Source organism: Mesoplodon mirus (assembly GCF_964341445.2).
Source record: "Mesoplodon mirus genome assembly, chromosome: 9".
Taxonomy (NCBI): domain Eukaryota; kingdom Metazoa; phylum Chordata; class Mammalia; order Artiodactyla; family Ziphiidae; genus Mesoplodon; species Mesoplodon mirus.
In genome coordinates this window covers 68,043,873-68,065,397 of record NC_138985.1, presented here as the reverse complement: position 1 = coordinate 68,065,397, position 21,525 = coordinate 68,043,873, and the positions used below count along the sequence as shown (strand labels likewise).

Below are 21,525 nucleotides of genomic sequence, written 5' to 3'. Positions count from 1 at the left end.
CACAGACACAACTTAAACATGAATTTACACTGGCTGTGTTTCTTGACTGTTAAAATCTGCTGATCCCAAAGTCATGTGGCCAAACCCACTGTGAATGTGTTAGACTCGTGGCCTCAGTTGGGAAGTTGGATGGAAGAGGCAGTGGGAGAGTAGTGATGGTCTGGGAAGGAGAAAATCTCACCTGCTTTTGTCCCTAGATGATAGTGACCCTGAAAGCCTAAGCCTTGGTTTATGAGGCACGAATAAGATCTTGTGCAGAGTAGATGTCATTACCCCCAACCCAAATTTCATCATACAGAGGGTACATATATTATTTGCATTTGAGTGCTTTATTATATTGGAATTGCAGTGATATTATTAACATTTGTACAAATGCACAACATCTTGTCTCTTCTTGCTAGAAAGAGATGTAAAAATCTGACCTAGTTCAACAGTCTTAATGAACTCATTGTCCGTTGGTAACAATAAATGTGTTCACGATGCAACAAAAAGCTTAACATAAAATTAAACATATTAAATGCTGCTGCAAGTATTTACATGTATGTACCCCCAGTTTTTTCTCCTTCCAGTAAGGAAGGTGGTTGCTTTACAAACAGACAAACACACACAAACGCTTCGCTGTTTACAATTACAAACAACCCCCCCCCGCCCCCACCCCACGGAGTCCAGAACTTAAAGTGACAGCACCTTTTCTGAGGACTTCCTTAGTTAACACTCACTTTGCACAACGTTAACCTTTTTTCTCTTAGTTCTCTCTTTTGGACAATATTTATATTCCAATTGTCCTAGAACACTGTGTTTGAACTGAGCCATTTTTTTCTGGGCCTTTTCGGAAGATCCCAAATCCCATGTCCTCTCCAGGGAGAACATTTCAAGCTTATCTTTTCTCCAAGACAAACCTCAAAGGCAGAACCCCTCTCTCTATGAGGCAGGTGTGATTTAGCAGAACATAGAAGGAAAGAGGGCGAGCAGTTCTGTTCTACTGGCTGGCTGGTGGGGAAGGGTCCTTTCTCTGAAACCCCCTCCACTTCAGCATGGCTGATACCTTTCATCATGTCCCGTAGCGTCTATAGCCTTGGTATTCTAAAGGAGCAAACTAGACTCTAATGAGCTTATTGTGCATAAGATTTTAATGGTGTATTTAAAGCTAATTTATTCAGGTTCCACATTCTCAGTCCTGAGGCTAAAATGATTCTGTTAAAAAAAAAAATCCTATAAAGTTCTATAAGATGAAACACAATGCAAGAAAATCTTCAATGGCTTAAGAAGAGCTTTCTAAATCCTGGCTTCTAATGAGCTAGATATTGTAAGTTGGTCTAAATATAACAGCTGATAATTATTGATCCCCCCTCTCATGATAAGCTTGGAAAGGTATCAGAGTGCCACTTAAGAATATTAATCTTTTAAGAAATGCTGGCAATTTGGCCTTACCCCGCCTCTTCAACTTGTGGTTAAATAGCTTTTTTAAAAAATAGACAATTTATAAGGAAAAAAATATATAAACACTCTTTAAGCAATTTGGCTATAAGCATTACATCACTGAAAAACTCCACAAGAAATAGTAAAATATTTTGAACGGACATACACTTTTTCATTTTCACAACATGATGAGCTGGGGTTTTTTTTGTTTTCTTTGTTTTGGTATTGGATCTTACTTGTAAGTTTATTGCTTCAGTGTCTTCTTGTCCTTTCTTAGATTATAATTGTAAAATAGAGGTGCTGTCCCTAATTATAGTACAAGGCAACATTTTAGTTTTGAGACCTAGGAATGAAATAGTTAGGGTCACCGGTTTTTTTCAGCAGCCCAGAGAGACAATGGCGAGGATGACAGTCTGATATGCATGGTGATGCACAAAAGAATGTCTCCTGGCTCATTCAGCACACTTTGGTTGGAGGATAAGTTAGAAAATTCCTAAGTGTAGCATAGCTGCTCCCTCACATCTGTTGCATAATATAACATTTTTTTAAAAACATGCTATGAATAAAGGGAGAAAGTATAAACTGGCCCTTCTCCTTGGCATTCTCGTAGCAGGCTTCATCTAGGTTGATGTGAGCAACGCGTCTTGGCTATGCTACTGGTGAACGCACGCAAATGTACCTGGTGCAAATATTCCGTGAAGTATTTTAAATGATGCAGCTCAGAGCCTTAGAGGAAGCATGGGGGAGTTGGGAAGGGGAGGGTGAAGGCAAGTTTAAGGGCAGGGAGGAGGTCTGAAACAGAACGAGAGAAACTGACGGGGATTACAAATGCTAAAGTGCAATTTTAAAATATAAATTATTTTAAAAGCAGAAGAGTGATTCTAAATTGCTACTGTTCGCATAGGCACGATTTGATTCCAATTTAAATGGGTTATTTACTTTCCCTTCTCAGATATACTGCATAATGGAACTTGAATGGCTTAAAGCTACTGCGCACGGTTTGGGAAGGGCCGAGAAGAGCGCTAAGGAAGCTGAATAGTGCAAGGCATTCTGGGAAGTTGGGGTGCGGTGGGGAGAAGCAGAGATGAAGCTGTTTTTACACTTTTACGAGAGAGCTGTTCCAGTTATAGTTACTGATTCCCTTTAGCTGAACTCTGCTTCCTAAAGGAAAGAGCTTACTTTAAAAATGAAAAAAGAAATAGATGATTTAAAACTGTCCCGAACATAGATTAAAAAATAACTCACAGCAATACAAATCCTTGAAATTTCTATGCACAGAGGTCTAAACAAACATTTCCACCAAATGATGGAGACTAGCCATTTGAAACCCTGTAAAATGAAGATACACACAACTAGAGTAGTTTATTATGAACTAATCCTTTAAAAACAAGTAGATCCTACAGAAGAATATTGTTCAAATGGAATGTTTAAAAATAACATTTATTAATAAATATCTTATAAAATTCTAAATTAATAGATTCCTGTTCAAATTTTGCTTTGGTCCTTGAATTCCACTGTATACACACATACATACATACATACATATTTTCTTAGATGTTTTTTTATTAACCAGAAAGAAGCACATTCTATCCTAACTGGACGGCTAGGTTTATAGCAGTTACAGATGCTTAAAAACCCCCAGCCAAAGGCTGGTCTTTTATGGCAGCTGGTTGATTTTAATGACAAGCTCAACTAACACACGACAATTTTCTGAACTAACAGACCACAGCCACCTGCACATTCACCACGGATGCCCCTCTATTCGGAACATGCACGGCATTTGATTTCTTGGACCTTACAGGCTCCAAAGAGCAACTGCTCCAAGTAAGTCACCCTAATGATAAGAAGGCATGCAGTGACAGTACACAAATTGCTCATCCCCATGGGCCGTGTTAAGACTGTGACTGGCAAACACTGATGTGGAGATAGGAGAGGGCTGAGGGGAAGGGAAAAGGGAAAACATCCGACCTCATGCCAGGCGTTAAAACGAGTCCATGCACAGGGAGGATTTTCACTCTACCTGTCCTGGCATATGTTCAGAAATGTCTTAAGGAGAAACAATTACGATGGAAATGCCTCAGTGTAGGTAAGGACTGACCTGGTAGAAACGCTATCAGGTGTCCCTATCCTGGCTGCTAATTCCTGTCACAGGAGGCAGGGGAGGCGCTGCGGAAGTTTCCAGGCAGGTTGGCAGTGACTTTAGAAGCAGATCCTGCTGATAAAAACCCACCTGTGAAGGAGGAGAGGCAGTGCTGCGCTGAGGGCCCTCCCTCCTCAGGATGGGTGCTCTGAAGGTCAGAGCAGCTGATCTGTGACCGTATGGATGGATGACCCAGTAGCTGGGTGGGAGAGGAGAACGGGGCAGAATGTTTCCCCAGTTTGGCAAAAAGTGTGGGACAAGATGGAGAGATTTTCAGGCAGACAGATTATTCTACAGTCTGGTGAAAGCTAGGCCTTCAAGTGAAATATTTAATATTGATAAGTCGAGTGTTGGATTTGACCAATGAGCCTTTCTGTTCAGGATTTCAAGAAGCTCTGACAACTTGCTGGCATCCTCCATTCACTGTATTTCCACACTGCTAATGAACATACCTAAAGGCCCTGAGTATAATAAGAAGACAGTTTATTCTAATTATACGTTGAGGCCCGTTTGCTAACCTGTGTGTGGTGGTTTGCCTTCTTAGCATAAAAAACAGACATAATTGAGCTATATATAATGCACATCAGTCAAACCATCAAGCTGCTGAATTAAAACTCAGGCAAGTTCTTAACTGCAGAGGCTTTCGGTTTAACAACTAAATATTTCAATTAAGAGGTGGAACAGAAGTAAAGTAAACCATAATTTTAGTAACAGCCCACTCCTTGGACATTCTGATATCACCAGTGGATTTTTAAAAAATCCATTTCATTAAGTGCTATGCATGCAGTAAAGAAAGAAAATATTTTTCACTTAAAGCAAAACAAAAATTTTAAAAAAATTTAAAAATTAAAAAACCCGAACAAATATTTCAATGAGCTCTTTCTCCTTTTTAGGGGGACACATAAATGGTCCTAGGAAGGAGTTTAGAAAAAATCATTTTTGATTTCAAAATAGAGACAAGAATTAACTGCTTTTTTAGCTAAATCTTAAACTTCTTAGGAAGCCAGTTAGGTTAAACCATTCAGCTATTACAGCTGGGATTCAAAACAAAACAAAACAACTGAATTCAGTATTTAAAATACTTAAAAATGATATGTTTGTCTAAAATATAATAGAAAATCCTCTTCTTGTTTGCACTTTTTTTCTTTTTTTTTTTTTGCTTTTCTTTTGTTTTGATTTTTTAGATCATATATCCAAGTTATGCGTTTCCCTGGAAACTCAAAACTTTCTTTTTGAAAGCACTGCATACATGAAAAGATTGTTGATAAATATTGATTTAAAAAGTAAGTTGTTAGATAAAACTGAAACTAATTATAAAAACCATGCTTCATGACCCTTATATTTTCTTTTTTTCTCCAAAATAGATTCTTACACTATACTGAGAGAAAAAAAAACACATCCTTCCCTTTTCCAAACTCTTATAAAAGCTACACCTTTTGTAAAATACTATTTTTTTATATCCCATTATCTCTCTCTCTCTCTCTCTCTCTCTCTCACACACACACACACACACACACACTCATGTTTGGAGGTCAAGCATTCAAATGGAGATGAAACACCAGCACCTGCTTAGACCACTAGAGAAGAACATCAGCCCCAGTTATTTGTGAGATGTGATAGTAAACCCTTAGCACAGTAGAATGGCTTGTTTCAAGGAGGCACAACTGTGGTTTGGACTATCTGCTTTTTATAATGAGCAAGTCCAGGAAAGTTGCTGAAAGTATAAATCATAATTATTCAGAAGAGTGGAGCAGCCATATCCAGGGGATACTTTGAGCAGCCAGAGTGCTTTAACTGCTGTGGGAGGGCTGAAAGCACCTCCATGGAAACATCAGGTTTTCTTTCTCTCTCTGTTCCTCCAGTAGTTCGTCTACTTTCACTCACCAGAACAGCAAAGACGGTTCCATAGGCTTAAGAAAAAAATAATAATATATCTTAGGCTATTAGCAGCTAATGATTGAACAACGTAATCTGTGTAGTGAATAGAGCCCTTCTGAATTATTATATAGTACATGGATTTTCAACATTATAGACAGGCCATATAAAACCAGTTGTAATTCGAGGGTATGATATTCTAGCCCTGCATCATAATTTGGACTTTCACAATTGAGGCTTATAAAGCTCCCTTCCCTAGTGTCTCCACAGCTGGCATTCAACAGTGCTTCGCCTACGGCTAAGCCACCTTTTATTTGCTCTGATTATTAAAAACATTAAACCAGGCGCATTAAACATCTCCCGGTTACTCTTTTGTAAAAAGCAAGAGTTGAATGGGTCAGGGGCAAGGGAAGCCATGGCTAGGTCCACATTGGCATTTTTTTTTTCCTTTAAACATTATTTTCTTCTTTACATGCAACGCTAAAGGGGAAAAAATAAAACAGAAGAAAGTAAAAATAAAGAGTCAATAGGGAGCCCAGGTAAAAGTGGAAATGGAAAGGAAAATTGGGCATTCAAGGAAGTGGACCAAGAGTAGGAGGAGAGGTGGTGAGATGCTTGCTGATTTTATTTGGACATCAATGGAGCTTATACTTTTTTTATAGTAAGAGAAACAGGGTTGTGGAAAAGGCTCTCCATTTATCTGGGATTCTGGTGACATCATAGCGCCAACTCAACATAAGCCATGACATCATCAGACTTCTCCCCCAGTTGCCTTGCAGTCTGTGTACTGGACAGCTAGGTACGCCTCATTTTGGCTAAAAGCTGTGGCTTAACAAGATTCAATGTTTCAGGCAAAGGGTTGGACTGATAAGAATGAAACCATGACTATATACAGAAAGAGTTCAGTTTATAAACAAGTAACTGGTACCAGAAAATTGGAGAAAAGCACCAAAGCATTTCCCAAGCTGATAGATTATTAATTGCATAACTCCCTTTTTTTGCTTATATAACTAAGTATAAAAGACAACATTTCCATAGTAACTATAAAAATGAAAGCCAGTCTTTGAAGGGCTGAGGAGTCTTCCAGGTCTGAGTTAATTCTAAAAATGCCCTTGAAAGAAAGGACGCAGGATATGCGACAGCTCTCCTTGGAGGCAAGGTCTGACCCTCGGATTTTAGAGAATCGGATTCAGGTCTGTTCTGTGAGTGGTGAGCTGACTGAGGGTGGAGCTTCCTACCACCTCGCTGACGGCCGAGGAAGTGGTGATGGTGTTATGCTGGATGACCTGCTGCTGAGAGCACGTGGGGACGGGGCTTGCAGGAGGGCTACTCTCTGGACCTAGGAAAAAGCACACACACACACACACACCAATATAGCTCTTTTCTGGGTGGACTTGGAGACTACTCAAAAAATATTACTAGATGCTTGCTAGAAATAGGAGCGTTTCACACATTTTCTCCTGGAGGTTAATTTCAAAACTTTAAAGTCACAAAGCTATGCCTTCCCAGTTTATAGCTACAAGCAAAGCCATGCTTTCTAAATCAGCAACATGAGTTGATATGTTTAAGTCGTGGCATGTGAAGTCCCCATCTTGTCTTTTCAAAGAGCCATCCATATATCAAATGTGGAAAAATACTCACATGTGGTGGGAGAATCTGTGTTGCTCAATCTAAAAAATTATTTGAAAAGAAATTGACCTTCAGCCATGAATCCCCGCTTCTTCCGCCATCCCCTACTCAATTAGCATTGAACCTATTGACATTCCAGGTGCAGATATTGGGATCTAGAAAAACAGATCCACTTTACATATTGGTAAACTGAGACAAGGTCACTAGCTTTTCAGCCCGGTGAATAACATGTAGCATATCCTGAGGCATTGGATATAATTCACCCAAAGCCTGTTTCCCAGCCCATAAAAGACTGCTAGCCCACCAGTAATTGGGCTCCTACTGGCTGCAGAATTGGAATTTGGTGGGATTTTACAATGTGAAATGCCAGAAATTATTAGGAGGTGGCGGTCATGGTGATGAATGGGGTCAGAAAAGAAGGGTTCCCTCTGGTGCAGCAGTCTGGCAGCCACTCAAGAATTCTAGCATGATATCCACCTGGGTGTGCAGTCTATGCTTTACTTTTGTTCTTTCAATAAATCCAATGAGAAATTGGTGGCAGAAAACTGGACACTAAAAAAAGCAAAAAAGTCAATGACTTACTTAGATATCCTTGTGATTCTTTCTGCATGGCTGTTATGGGGCAGTCTTTATGCGTTAACAACAGCTGTTTCAGCTGTGCCACCTCGTTTTTCAACATGGACACTTCATTCTGGAAAGAGATCCAAGTCATGTTAAGAAGACCAGAGAATACAAACCCAAGGCCCCGTGCACTTTCAACAATGTAACTGGCACACTTCTTTTCTGTTATGTCTGACTGACATTAATAATATTATTTAACGGTATTCACCTGAAAATGTGTAGCTTGCCTTTGATTTGGCCCTCAGGTTTACCAGGAGCTTTCTGAAGAGACTAGGTTTTAACGCAAGAGCTTAATCCTATTAAAAGTTACTTAGGTGGGACCCTCCATTTTACACTGACTGGGTGACTCTAGGCAGGTAACATAACCCAGCTAGGCTCCAGCAACCTTGGATGGGAATGAAAATAGTACAAAGTTCTTTGAGTTGTTGTGAGGATTAAGTGAGGTAACAGACGCAAAACACACAGAACAATACCTAGCACGTACGAAGCGCTCAATAAATTTAGCTCATAATAATTCTCTTCACTCTGTCTTTTTTGACAAGGACCATGTTTTTTTAAGGTCTTTATTGAAATTTGTTACAATACTGCTTCTGGTTTTTTTTTTTTGGTTTTTTGGGCTGCGAGGCATGTGGGATCTTAGCTCCCCGACCAGGGATCGAACCCACACCCCCTGCAATGGAAGGCAGAGTCTTAACCACTGGACCGCCAGGGAAGTCCCCATGCTATCTTACAGGCTCAGGTTTGACATTGACCACGAATATAAGGTGAACGTGAGGCACGGGGAGGGACTGTGTGGCAGGGTGAGCGGCTTCAAACTGAAACGCCCTCAGAATGAGCCGATTTCCCAAAAGAAGTTCTTCATGGGCTGCAGTTCAACAGAGCATGTCCTTCTGCCTGACACCACTTAGGAGGAAGCATGGAAGCATACGGAGCAAATGTCGGTCCTCAGGTCAGCCCAGGGAGGCCAAGGGCAATAAAGTTTAGGGCCATGACTGTGTTAATTTGATTGGTTCATTAACTAGTTTGGCTAATTTCAGTCTATAAACTTTTTCCCTCCTCAATATCAGGGTGTTGCGGATTTACTTAGGTAAGTGCCACAAATCTCCAATTTATGTAGTAATTCACAAAGATAGGTTCATAGTTTGTGGAATACTGTACTTGGCACCATCGTCTACAAATACAGTTGACCCTTGAACAACATGGGTCTGAACTGTGCGGGTCCACTTCTGTGCAGATTTTTTCAATAGATAACAATACTACATGACTAGCAGTTGACTGAATCTGAGGATGTGGAACCACGGATACAGAGGGCCGAGGATGGGATTTGAGCATAAGCGGATTATGGGATCTGAGGCCAGTCTTGGAACCAATCCCCGCTGATATTGAGGGACAACTGTATAAATGTGGAACAGATGGTTCCAAGGCGCTGCCACTTGATAAAAGTAAACTGTAAACGGAGCACTACCTCAAATAAGCCATTTTACAGTTGTGATAAATAATACCTCTCTCTGGCCAATGTTCCTTTGTGGCTGCCATGCAATTATACTCCACATGGAGGAGACTTTTCAAAAGCATGTACACAGAAAAAGGTGTTTTAACATTTCTGTCATTAAGTTGTATCCACACCTTCAGTATGAACTTGGCTTTTGAGGCATGTATTTATCACCTAAAAAGTAAGTTTGGGATTCTGAAGTTAATTAAAATTTTTTTGGGGAAAATTGTTTCCAAGAATACCTCCTAATTCCAAATTCATTTGCAAAATACATTATAAGCAATCAAATGTTGAGTAGCATGAATAAAAAAATAATAAAAATCTCATCTACAAGGCTTTTATGCCTATCTGATGAAAGGGAGGAGGGATAAGTTAGGAGACTAGGATTAACATATAAGCACTACTATATATAAAATAGATAACTAATAAGGACCTACTGTATAGCACAGGGAACTCTACTCAATATTCTGAAATAACCTATATGGGAAAAGAATCTAATAAAGAATGGGTATGTGTATATGTATAACTGATTCACTTTGCTGTACACCTGAAACTAACACAACATTGTAAATCAGCTATACTCCAATAAAAATGTTTTTAAATGCCTGAGAAATTAGCACTAATGATGAATAAATCACTTAATTTCACAGGAAAAGTGCTCTTAAATTTGAGAACATTCAGGAAGGTGAATTGTACCTCCCACCTCCAAATGAATGTGGTTGATAAGGGGCCCTATCAAAGCTGAAAGTGACCCTTGTCAATTTGGGGGTCAGTGGGAAAAGTTTATTTATAGGACAATTTATTTTAGCCTTAAACACTATTATTTTTCTCTAATTTTGTGCCCATTTAAATTCAGATAGCCATCCTTCCTTTTCCCAGCTCCCCCTCTGCTTAAAATAGCCTGTGTAAAAGAAAGTTACTTTTAGACCATTAAATAGAAGGCAGCCCCTGGTTAAAAACAAAACAGACAAAAACAGAACAGGAAAAGGAGAAAAAGAAGACTAAGATGTTTGGATGTATGCATATTTGGCCTCAAAATGAAATGTGACATGATTTGTATTTGGACTATAGAGATAACACTTTTCTGAAATCACAACTGCTAGACACCTGGACCCTAAGGGGAAACTGTCAGTTGCAGATAATGTAGACAATGGTTCTAAGAAAGTGGAGTCAAGCTCCAGTCCTTAGTGAATCCAGCCATACTTTTCTTCCGTGATCTAGGAAACAAATGAGGAAAGTATTTAAAATAAAACAGAACAGGATTCTGTTGCTTTCTTATACTTCTGGAAGAAAAGAAAAATGTCACTTGGCGGCTGCCTTGGAGGGGATGACTTTAGTCTCCGTTTCTTCCTCCTCTGAGTCCTCGGAAGTCACACCTTTTCTAGGCAGTCTTCCATCCCCCAAACTCGAAGTGTACATTGCCCCTTCCTTAAAAAAACACTTTGAATTCCGTTCTTCGGGTTCCTACAATTGCAAGGAGCTAACTGCCTACAATACTTGGCATATCCCAAGCCATTTCAGGATAAACCTGTTGCTTTCATGAGAGGCCACAATAAAACAGCACCAATCACCACAACAAAACAGTGTATGTGGTGTCCTGGTCTATAACCAAAGCCCCATAGAAAACAGGTGATTTTAGTGGCATGTTTTGGTCTATGGACAGCAAAGCACTTTATTAATAAACCAATACATTGTAAGTATAGAAACTGAGGACCTGGGAGTTCTGAGGGTCTGTAAAAATGTAGGAACCTGGAGAGCACTGTAACAACTAACCATCATTTAAAGATATATGTGAATATGGACATATTTCTTAATGTAATATATTAGTAATTATGTTATTTAACTATGTTAGGGTTGGAAAATGAATGCCAGTTAATATTCTCCATAGACAAGAACAATCAGCCTCCCTCTTGCTTAGATCATGCACACATAAGTACGATACTGATAAGGACTAAATAAAAGTCTAAGGGCCACAGAAGCAACAGAAATTCATGGGGCAGCTTCCAGCAGAAAAAGGAACTCTCAAATGAGAGTTGAGAATAATCGGGTTTGGCTCCCCAAATTGCCACACCAACCTAGTGTAAAACAAGGTGGTTGGACTAGTTTTCTAGTTACTTCCTGCAAGATAGTTTTTTACTCTATGAATTGCCTTCTATTGAGAATGCTAATTACTTAATAATCTAATGAAGGTCTCCATCTTGATTTTTTATTCACTAGTTAATGGCTTTTGGTATTCTCAAATGGGCTTATATATCGTCTTATATTTCCTAAGGGAGCCAGTCCTAGCACCTCCTGTACTTCCACATCTTAACAGGGCAGATTCCAAAGCAACATTTACAGTTTCACTTTTGTGCAAAATTTCAAGTCCATGTACATGTCCATATTGTGAGAGTCTACAGAGCCTTCATCAGATTCCATAAGGGAGCATTTGGGTTAAAAACAGTCGAGAATCTCTGCCCTAGAGGAAGCGGAGTGAATCATGTGTGCTGTGCACATGCATAAACATTCCATATTGATAGATACTGATAGACATCATTCCATATTGATAGACCGACTGATGTAGGAAATGCACAAATACTAGACTATATTTTAAATAAAAATCCTTTTCAAGATAACATTAATAGAAATCACCTTGAATACATTTTGGAAGAGAAGAACCAGACAGCAAATGTTTCAAAATGCATGAAAGAAATCAAAAGTGGCATGCAGTTCTAGTAGGGAAATAAACACCAGGACTTCTGGAGACATTTTCTTACTCTGAATTACCTTGCATTATGAATCGATGCAAATCACCAATTTTTTTTTATTCCCTTGTGTAGGTTGTAATAATAACTATAGGTCTTCATATAGAAGCACTTTGCAAAAACAAAGTATTAATAATAAGTATTGATTCTCTTGCTGAAATCAGCTCTTCATTCTTTTCTTTTTTCTCAACTAGTTTGGGTTTGCTACTCCTAAAAGTTTAGCCATTTAAATAGGGACTGTAAGAGTATAGATGTAGTTAGATTAATCTGTTCTTAAACCCATAAAGTTGCCTTGGGATGAAGTAGCACCCTTATATAGACATTCAACACTGTAATAACATACTTTAAACAAGAACTCCAAGAAGTTCCTAATAGCTACGTTTTCAGTTTTTGGCTTTGGGGGATGTCATTTTGTTAATATGATAAACTCCAAATGCTTTTTGATGCAAGCAGTAGTCCATGCCAAAAAAATAATTATCAAAATGAGCCCTGCCACATAGCCCTCCCCTATTTTTTTTTTTTCCTTGTAGATTAACTGAGGCCAGGTTTGGTTCATTCTAAAACAAAGGACTTTCAATTTGTACAGCAACAGTTCCCATCTGGCCTATTCTCTTGCCAAGTCCTAAACCTGAGCTCGTGTGTCTAAAATTTCAGCAGCGACTTAGGCCATGTGTCTTTGCACTGAAAAAGAAAAGCAATTATTTCCGTGGGCGACCAGACGATTTCCGTATCATCTATTGAACACAATCCACTGAGCACCACATTAGCAGTTGATGAATTTAGAGCTGATGTCAGCCACTCTGTCAGAGAAAAGAATCGGGATTCCTTCATAGTTGAAGAACTTTCTAGAATGAAAGATCACAGAGCAGTGGGTTAGGTCAAGAGAAGACTCGCTTGGGTTTTCATCCTACTACTTGCTGGTTGCGTGACTTTCAGGAAGACTTCTCATGTCCCCCGAGACTCAGTTTCTCCCAAATAAAATGTCAGATTGGGTGGTTTCTAATATTTCCCCCAATTCCTATACCTGTGTTGAACTCTTGGGTAGAGATTTGTTGTGAGATGAGGAAATGAAGTCTGGGAGTTTGATTTTGTTTTCTCGGGTCTGATTTTTCCAATCTGAAGCTCTGCAGCCTAACTAGAAGATTTATGCTGGAAAACAACTCAAAAGTGGCAGCTGGCCATCCAGACCTTGGATATTCCTTTTGGCGGGAGTTTGTTTGTGTAGCACCTTCCATTTCTGTTTACTTAAAGTTTGGCTCACTGGACCAGCCTCGAGAGAGACAACTTTTTCTTTTGACAAAGGTCCAGTGAGAGGGAAAGGGTCATTCAAAGGTAGCAGAATCTGCATATCCTCTCCAGCATCACGTGGCATGATGCAAAGCACTCGGCATCACAGAAAACATGGAGCCCTTGTGGTTTCTGTCCCTGTGAAGCAAAGCAGTGGTTGGAAAATACCAACAACGTAGTCTTTTCAGAGACCGTCCCTTCCTCAGGCACTGCTTTAACAACCAAAAATATTGGTGCCTGTTGAGTGGCCCCAATAGGACTTTTTTTTCTGGTTTTCAGGGGCTAGAATTCTAGTATCTCTTATCCTTACCCATTTTGGTTCTAAAAATGTGAAAATTAATAGATTAGGTTTGGGACTTCCCTGGTACTCCAGTGGTTAAGAATCCGCCTTCCAATGCAGTGGATGCAGGTTCGAGCCCTGGTTGGGGCACTAAGATCCCACATGCTGCAGGACAACTAAGCCCGGACCGCAACTACTGAGCCCGAGTGCCACAACTAGAGAGAAGCCTGCGAGCTGCAACAAAAGATCCCATGTGCCACCACTAAGACCCAATGCAGCCAAAAATAAATAAATAGATAGATAGATAGATAAATAAAAAATAAAAAGTCTCTCTTCTGGCAATAAGCATGTTTTAAAATATACTCTTTTAAAAAAGTAGATTAGGTTCTCATAAAGGATATACCTTATATGTTAAGTACCTTATATGTTAAGTGAAAGCTATAACATATATGCATATGTCAAGTCATGAACACATCTGACATCAAAGTAAACCAGTATCCTCACTTTTCCTGGCTCTCTGCTATGACCCCCTCCATGTCTTCAGGCTCTAGAATGATGGTCAATACCCTGGGGTCATTCTGCCAGGACTCATTTTAGTTAAAACTGATTTAAAAACTTGTCCGCATCTGATTACATGTCAGCTGACTACTCAAGACTCCTTCATCTAGGTCAGTGGGTCTCACTCAGGGGTAATTTTGCCCCCCGCGGGGGACATTTGTTGTTGTCTGAACATTTTTCAGTTGTCACAACTTGGGGTGGGGTAGAGGGTGCTACTGATACCTAGAGGGTAGAGGTCGATACTGCTAAGTATCTACACTGCACAGGAGACAACAAAGAATTACTGAGCCCCAAGGTAATAGTGCTGAGATTGAGAAAACCTGTACCTGTTCATGGTCCTCTTGCAGATCTCAGAACTGGTAGCAAATTCCAGGGGTTCTCACATTTCAGTCATTACAAAACCACTGCTGTGATATTTGCTAGGTCACATACACCAGAACTTTTATTTACTTAACATGTTTGTACAAATTAACTCATTTTTTAATGATTTAGCCTGGTCCTTACCAAAAATATCTGTGAAACTGAAGGTTTGATGTTCTGATTACATTTTTCAGTACACATAAAAATTAAAATATGATTATTATTAATATTAAAAATGCATACCCATGTCCACCTAAAAGCTTCTCACATACTACTATGCCTGCCAGATTCTAGAATTATAGACTTTCAAGTTAGAGTGGTTTCGGCGGTGTTTGAGTCCAGCCAAACTCTGCGGCTTGATTCCCTTAAATCACATCTTTGCCAAGTGGTCAGGCAGCTAGTTCTTGGAAACTCCAGAGACGGGGAGCTCATTCATTTATTCAACAGATACTGAGTACAGACACTCAGGAACTCTCCATGCTAGACCCGACATTAGAAAAGGGGGTAAGTGGTCGGGGGAGAGGGTAACAAAACAGAGTCTCCAACTTCACACAAGCTTCGTACAAGCTAGTGGGAGGATTTATTATCTTACTTCCCCCATATCTGCTATATACGTTCCCCAGTTTCTTTCTCATGTCTATCATTAAAAGAATGATGAACTTGGCGGGGGAGAGTGAACATCCATAAATGATGACAGTCAGTCCCTGTATAACCCAAACAGTGGGTCCATGTATAACCCAAACTTTCTTTGTATAATTTCAATTTGTACACTGGACGACCCAAGACCATTTCCACTTAATGGAATTAAATATGCAAAGGGGGGTTTGGCACCCTAATTGCTCCTTTCTGAGGATGCACAGAGGATGGGGGGTGAACGTGACCTATGAACTACTGAGGAGCAGATTCTCCCTATTTTAGGCATTCTTTCCCCTCTTCCCTCCACTCTTTAGCCATTATCTCTGCTCCTGGAAGCACTGTATATAATCCAGCGCTATAATCCACGATTTTTACTGCTATACCTGACTGCTTGTCACTTATATAATACTTGCTTTTTCTTCTGCTGGTGAACAGTGCACTCCTTTTCGTGTTAGAACAAATGCCCTGAACTGCGTCATGTGTATAGCATGAAGTCCGCTGGAGAAGCTCTAGGTGCTGGAGGTTCTCAAAAACTCCTAGAAGTGGCCTTGTTATAAAATGTCCCCCCACTGAGCCACCCACGGAAAGCAAAAATCATGCAAGATTCAAATCTTGTCAAGTTTAAAAATGAGATGGAAACATGCCTTTTCTTATGGAGCAAAATAATAAACACAAACCTCCCTTTTTTCCCTTGAACAAAAATATAGATAATCTAGTGTAAACTGAAGCAACCCCCTCACCCAGTGGACATAAAGAGCGGCCTTTCGGGTGAAGATTTACTATGTACAAACGGCTCTGTAGACATTAGTTCATTTATTCCTCCCAACAACTTTATGAGGTTATTATTCCCATTTTATAGATGAGGAAACTGAGAGCCAGAGAGGTTAAACCCAGCAAGTAGGTACGGAACAAGAGTTTGAACCTCTGTCTGACCAAGCTTCTGCTCCCAGCCCTATAACTTAATTGGGCAGGGTTTCCCTCCTCAGAGCAGACTGATGTAAAACTGAATGGTTGTTTTGTTTTGTAGAGTGTCTCGGAACTAATAAACCTTGAGGAATAAGCCTGCAGTTGCTCTGTGGGCTAAGGGGTGGTGTTAGCGCTTAGGTCAACAAGTGCCTGCCGGGGCAGGAAATGCCAATGTTACACAGGGCCTTTGAGTCCTGGGGAGAGAGACAGTGGCCTGCACCTGAAGTTGCATGTTTGTCTGGGTGAGTTCTTCTGCTTTCTTTTCCAGTGACATCACCCAGACCTTCCTCTTCTGTCTGCAGCGGGTGGCGGCTGCCCGGTTCCGTTCCAGAAATTTCCGCCGCCTCTCGTCAGGATCCTCATCCACCACCCTTCGCCGGCGCCCCCCTGTGGGCTGAGGCGGCTGTATTGTCTGGGTGGCCTGCATCTGTTGTGTCGCTGGTGAAACCTGCTGGGAAAGAGAGGGAGTGGGTGACGGGGAGAGAGGAGGAACGGCTGGGTAAGGTGTTGAAATGCAAAACACAGGGAGTCGCTTGTTTTAGTTAGCACATTACACTTGTTTTCTAAGAATGACGTCAACAATGAAATCACAGTCATGAAGAGGAAAAGCATCACCCCGCTATCTTCTATGATATTTTGGTAAGATACAGGGATGATCTGCGAAAAGAGAGTCAAGTAGATTTTTTTCCCCTGACTGGCATTTGGCTGAATCATGATAGAAGAAACATTTTTTCCCCCTCAGATGTTAAAAATGTTTTATTTAAGGTGCCTTGTAAAATCTGAAAGTGCCAATGTATGGCAACGGGTGAAAACAGAGGTCAGGGTGACTGTCACCCTACTGATGAGTCTTCTGTCATCTGCAGAAAACTCCTTCTGGGCAGGTTGCGAATGACTTTCATACTAATGGTGTCAAAACCATGTTCCTAGAACACACCTCTGGGACAGCACTGCCATTGTGACTCCTATCAAAAGAAGCCTGGAAAGCAGCTGAAATCCTTTTGTCACAATTTCACAGTTCTTACTGCAAATGCCTAGCTGGACCTGCGAACTCCAAATGGGCCTGTCTCCTCCTCAGAGCTTGACCAAGGCAGAGGGAGTTACAGGATATGGTGAGTGGGTGAATTTCTAGGTGATTGGGAAGTGGGGCCTTTGAAAGTTCATCCTGATGCAGCACTGAGCCCTGTTAATACACCGTGTCTGTTGACAGGGAGGGGTGGTTGTATATACTTACATTATAAGGAAATCCTAGGAGTGGCAAAGCACTTTATTAAAAAGTTTTACTATGCTCATAGATTCCTTGTAAGGTCTGCATGGGGCTCAAAAACATCTAAGGTTTTAGGGACTCCCACACATATAGCTTTATTTCCCTTCATACAGCAGACACTCAGCACCTAGTGAAATTTCTATGACTGATTGTTTATGAGTCTGGACACCCAATGCTTCCCTAATGCACTTCACTCCTTCCCTTCATTCTCAGTAAAGGGTGGTGGTGGTTTTTTTTTTCCTCCCTCTCATTGCTCACTCAGGCTTGTGGCTGTAATACCTATAAAGTTGTTTTACAAGAGGCATTTAACCCGCAGAAATAACAGGCAAAAAGTTTAAAAAATGAAACCCAGCCACCTTTTCTACCACATTCCAACCCTATGATTGAAATCAATCAGAACGACTGTAATTGCACTAACAATGACTCCTGGTTGACGATATATTTTAATCCTAAACTCTACCAAACCGAACGTGACTAACTGAAAAGAATCAGTCTCAGGACTGAGGTTAGATTGCATCTCAGTAATTTTGTTTAAAGCAAAGACATTTTCTAAAACTGTTTATTGGCAATTCCTTTCCTCCGAATCACAGAGGAATAACAAAATAAACTGTCTAAGATCTTACTCACCAGAGCGGCTGATGAAGATGTATTCCTTATTGGCAAACGTTTAGCACTAGTCATTTCAGATGCAGTAACTTCTGAGCTAACCACTGCAAAGCAAAGCACTAGGAAAGAAGGTGCTAACCTGGCTATTTTTGCATTCTGTCGGGGTGGGGTGGGAGGGATAAACTGGGAGTATGGGCTTAACAGGCAAAAAAATGAATGAAATAAATTCATTCATTTCTTTGTATGAATTAGTGATCTCTCACTGCCAGCCCCAGACAAGACTCTCAAGTAGGCAAAATGGGGTTTTAATCTCCACTGCAGGGACCTCTCTTTCAATACTGTATTCTACCACACTAACGTTAACAAACCTTTATCCCCTGATGCTTCTCCTCTGCCTTTACCCAAAGGGGTAAGTTACATGGTGGTTTCAGGTGCAGTCCAGGTTCAGGGTCAAGGTGTGGTTTGGTTAAGAGAAATTCCTGGTGGCCAAGGAGTGATACCAGGACTCTGAAGTCACATCCTTATATGCAAAAGAATCACAAGAAGCCAGGAGAAATTGAAAATGCAACCCTAAGACCAGAATTTGTGTCTCTGATAATTATTGTTACCTATCATTATCTTTTTAAAATAGCATTCTGTCAGGGTGGGGTGGGAGGGATAAATCGGGAGTATGGGATTAACAGAGGCACACTACCACACATAAAATAGATAAACAAGAAGGATTTACTGTTTAGCGCAGGGAACTATATTCATAGTTCTTGTAATAAACTATAATGGAAAAGAATAAAAAAGAATATAGATATATACATATATATGCATAAGCAAATCACTTTGCTGTACACCTGAAACTAACACAATATTATAAACCAACTATAGTTCAGTAAAATAAATAGAATGGCATCATGTTGACACAGATGCTCTGAAAATTTTGATCAAAAATAATTAATTGCAATTTCAAAATGACAGAATTTATTCCAAGTCATCTTAGAATCTCAGAGTTGGATGACCTTAATAACTTCTATTGTTCTGACAATCATACAATTAGGCCACATGACAAGAATCTCAATATCAACCAAGTTAATACAGTTAACAGTGGCATTTTGAATATGGTCTAAATGATGTTGTTCAAATTTCAACAAGACCAACCTGGACTCTTTCTTTTTAGTAGCACAGGATAAAAAAGCAACTTTGTACAGCCAATTATAAAGGCAATTAACTGACTGCATATACAATTGGCCACTTACTGACTCGAGATGGAGGGCAATTGGCTAATTCGTAATTAGCTAATGAATGGATTTTATATTTAATGAACTGTTAAGCTTGTCTGTGAAGTAACTCGCTCACAAATGCAACCAAAACTTGATGCTATCCATTAAAAAAAAAAAAAGTATACATGTGAATCTATCTGCCTATCTTTGACCTTGTATTATAGTTTTCTTTTTCCCTTCTAAATGTATGTCCTACTATGGCACATGACTAAAAAGGTGCTTTGGATAGCATTTTATTGCTAAACTACTTGCTAAGCTTCTATCACATTATTCGGTTTGGAATTAATAATGGCTATCATGTATTGAAAACTGTGCCAAGGGCAAAACATTCTCTTATTTAATACTCCTAAGGGTCTATGAGCTTGGTCTATTATCACCCCATTTTACAGATGGGAAAACTGAGGCTTAGAGAGGTTCATCTACTGACCACAGTCATACAACAAGTAAGGTGGGAATAGAATGAAAGTTTTCTCACTCCAAAGCCTACACTCTTATTTGCTATATAGAATACCTCTAAGAACTTTGCAAAAGTAAGCTTGGCTAATAAATAAGCTTATCTACTGAATGGAGAGTTGCTTATGGATAACACATTTTGTGGATGGCTGTCCAGGTTTGGTGTGTGTTGGAGGGGTTGGTGCAAGATCTCTAAAAGCTGCCTGGTGAGAGGTACAGAGGCAGACAATGAATAAGTGTGATCCCAAGCTTCTGACACCATTCTGACCCACCTGGCAGTTTGACTGGGTGGAGGCAACTGACAAAGGTCATCCCACTTGAAGGTCCAAAATGTCTAGGACTAGCTATGCTCCTAGACAGGCCCTTCAACCACTTACTAAAACTCACTCGGGTACATGGACCCGCCTCTCTTCTTGGGCTGGGTGGTGTAACGTCTGCCAGATCCCCCGACCCTCTTCCAGTTGTGTCTAATGCTGGCTTTCTTTCTAGCCACTCCTAGTGACTTTCCACCACTGGGATTTGGCCTTCCTCTTGAACTGATCATCTACAGAGCCTGGCTCTCTGCCTTCTCCCTCCAACACATTTCTCACTGGGTGGGATGAGTCACCTTTCTTTACCATTTACACAGCACCTTACACCCTAACGTCCATTACCAGGCCTCTTTGTCTGCCTGAAATTGTTACCCTTTATATTTTTAACATTTACTGTTACTCACTCAGAAGATTGCCCATTGTATTTAACTTCCATTTTACAGGTGACAAAATTGAGTCTCTATGATGTTATAAAGTACTGCAGATAGACCCATGGTTAGAATTAACTTATTTTTCTCATCCTTCATTCACATCTTTCTTTAAAGCTTAAATTCTTAATCCTCCATTGGTGTTACTTTTTTAGGGTTAACTTTATAACACACTGCAAAAATAGATTTTGGAGAACTTGAAGCTTACGTTTGCCCCTAGAAACTAAACCTGATATTTACCTTATTAGTTATAGACACTATGATCTGGTAGGGTCTTATGGGTAACCATTACCTCTTAGGAAATGAACAGAGTCCCCCAGAGTGTCAGATAGAACACCTGGGCTTGTCAAACAAGGTTGCTGCCAATGAGCCCCATATTTGAGCTTGTACTGTTAACGAGAAGGGAGAAAGAGATGATGAAAAAGGTCTACCTGTGCTTGGTTGCCGGAGTGCAGGGGTGGGTGTGGCGAGGTCTGGTGATGTGCCGGGTGTGCATGAAGGTGGGAGTGGGAGTGATGATGTGGGTGGTTCTGCTGGTGATGGGGCTGAGGATGAGGATGGTGTGCTGGGTGCTGGTGCTGGTGTGGGTAGGGGTGATGGGCTGGCAGTGTCTGATGCTGATGTGGGTGTGAGTGCATGTGATGGTGTGGCGTCTGGTCCTGACGGGACCCCATCATTTCCATCATGTGTCCCATGGTGTTCATATTCCCATTTGACATGGCAGCAGGGTGGTGAGTCAACGCAGCCTTCAACCTCTGAAACAGAACAAAACAAGAGGGGACAACTGAGGTCAGTCGTGTACACAATAGGGATTTTGAATCAAAATGGCTCATATTTTCAATTTTATAATATTTTATGGTACTATTGTTAACATTTTTTTTACTGGTAGCAGTATGACTTTTATATTAATTTCAAATTTTCATATATATTATGGTAGGTAGAAGTATCAATGTCAGCCATGAATGTTAATTAATTCAACTGTCACGGGAAATGAGCAGGGTACCCTAGATATTCTGCTAAAAGGTATTTCCTACTATCCAGTTGTTAATCATATCCTACTGACAGCCAAATGCAAGTATAAACCCAATGGAACCATTCAATGTGATAATACCACTGAACAAAGGGCCCATCTGATATGGCACTGTGTTTTATGATGAGTCATAAAAATAAAAGATTTTTGCCTCTCAA

General features: G+C 40.3%; 1 protein-coding gene across 5 annotated transcripts in view; it reads right to left on the bottom strand.

Moving 5' to 3' along the window:
• Positions 1–663: 663 nt before the first annotated feature.
• CREB5 (cAMP responsive element binding protein 5) overlaps positions 664–21,525 on the bottom strand; it is a 416,145-nt gene continuing 395,283 nt past the window's right edge. For 2 of the 5 annotated variants that reach the window (XM_082633029.1, XM_082633032.1), the window contains 4 exons: positions 20,769–21,092; positions 16,228–16,455; positions 7,646–7,754; positions 664–6,773 (listed from right to left, as the gene is read on the bottom strand). In XM_082633029.1, coding sequence (XP_082489155.1) covers positions 6,610–6,773; positions 7,646–7,754; positions 16,228–16,455; positions 20,769–21,092 — 825 coding nt within the window. In that variant the 3' untranslated portion in view covers positions 664–6,609. Of the gene's footprint in view, positions 6,774–7,075; positions 7,105–7,147; positions 7,219–7,645; positions 7,755–16,227; positions 16,459–20,768; positions 21,093–21,525 lie in introns of those variants that run through there. The other 3 variants (XM_082633031.1, XM_082633028.1, XM_082633030.1) reach the window with 3 other exon arrangements.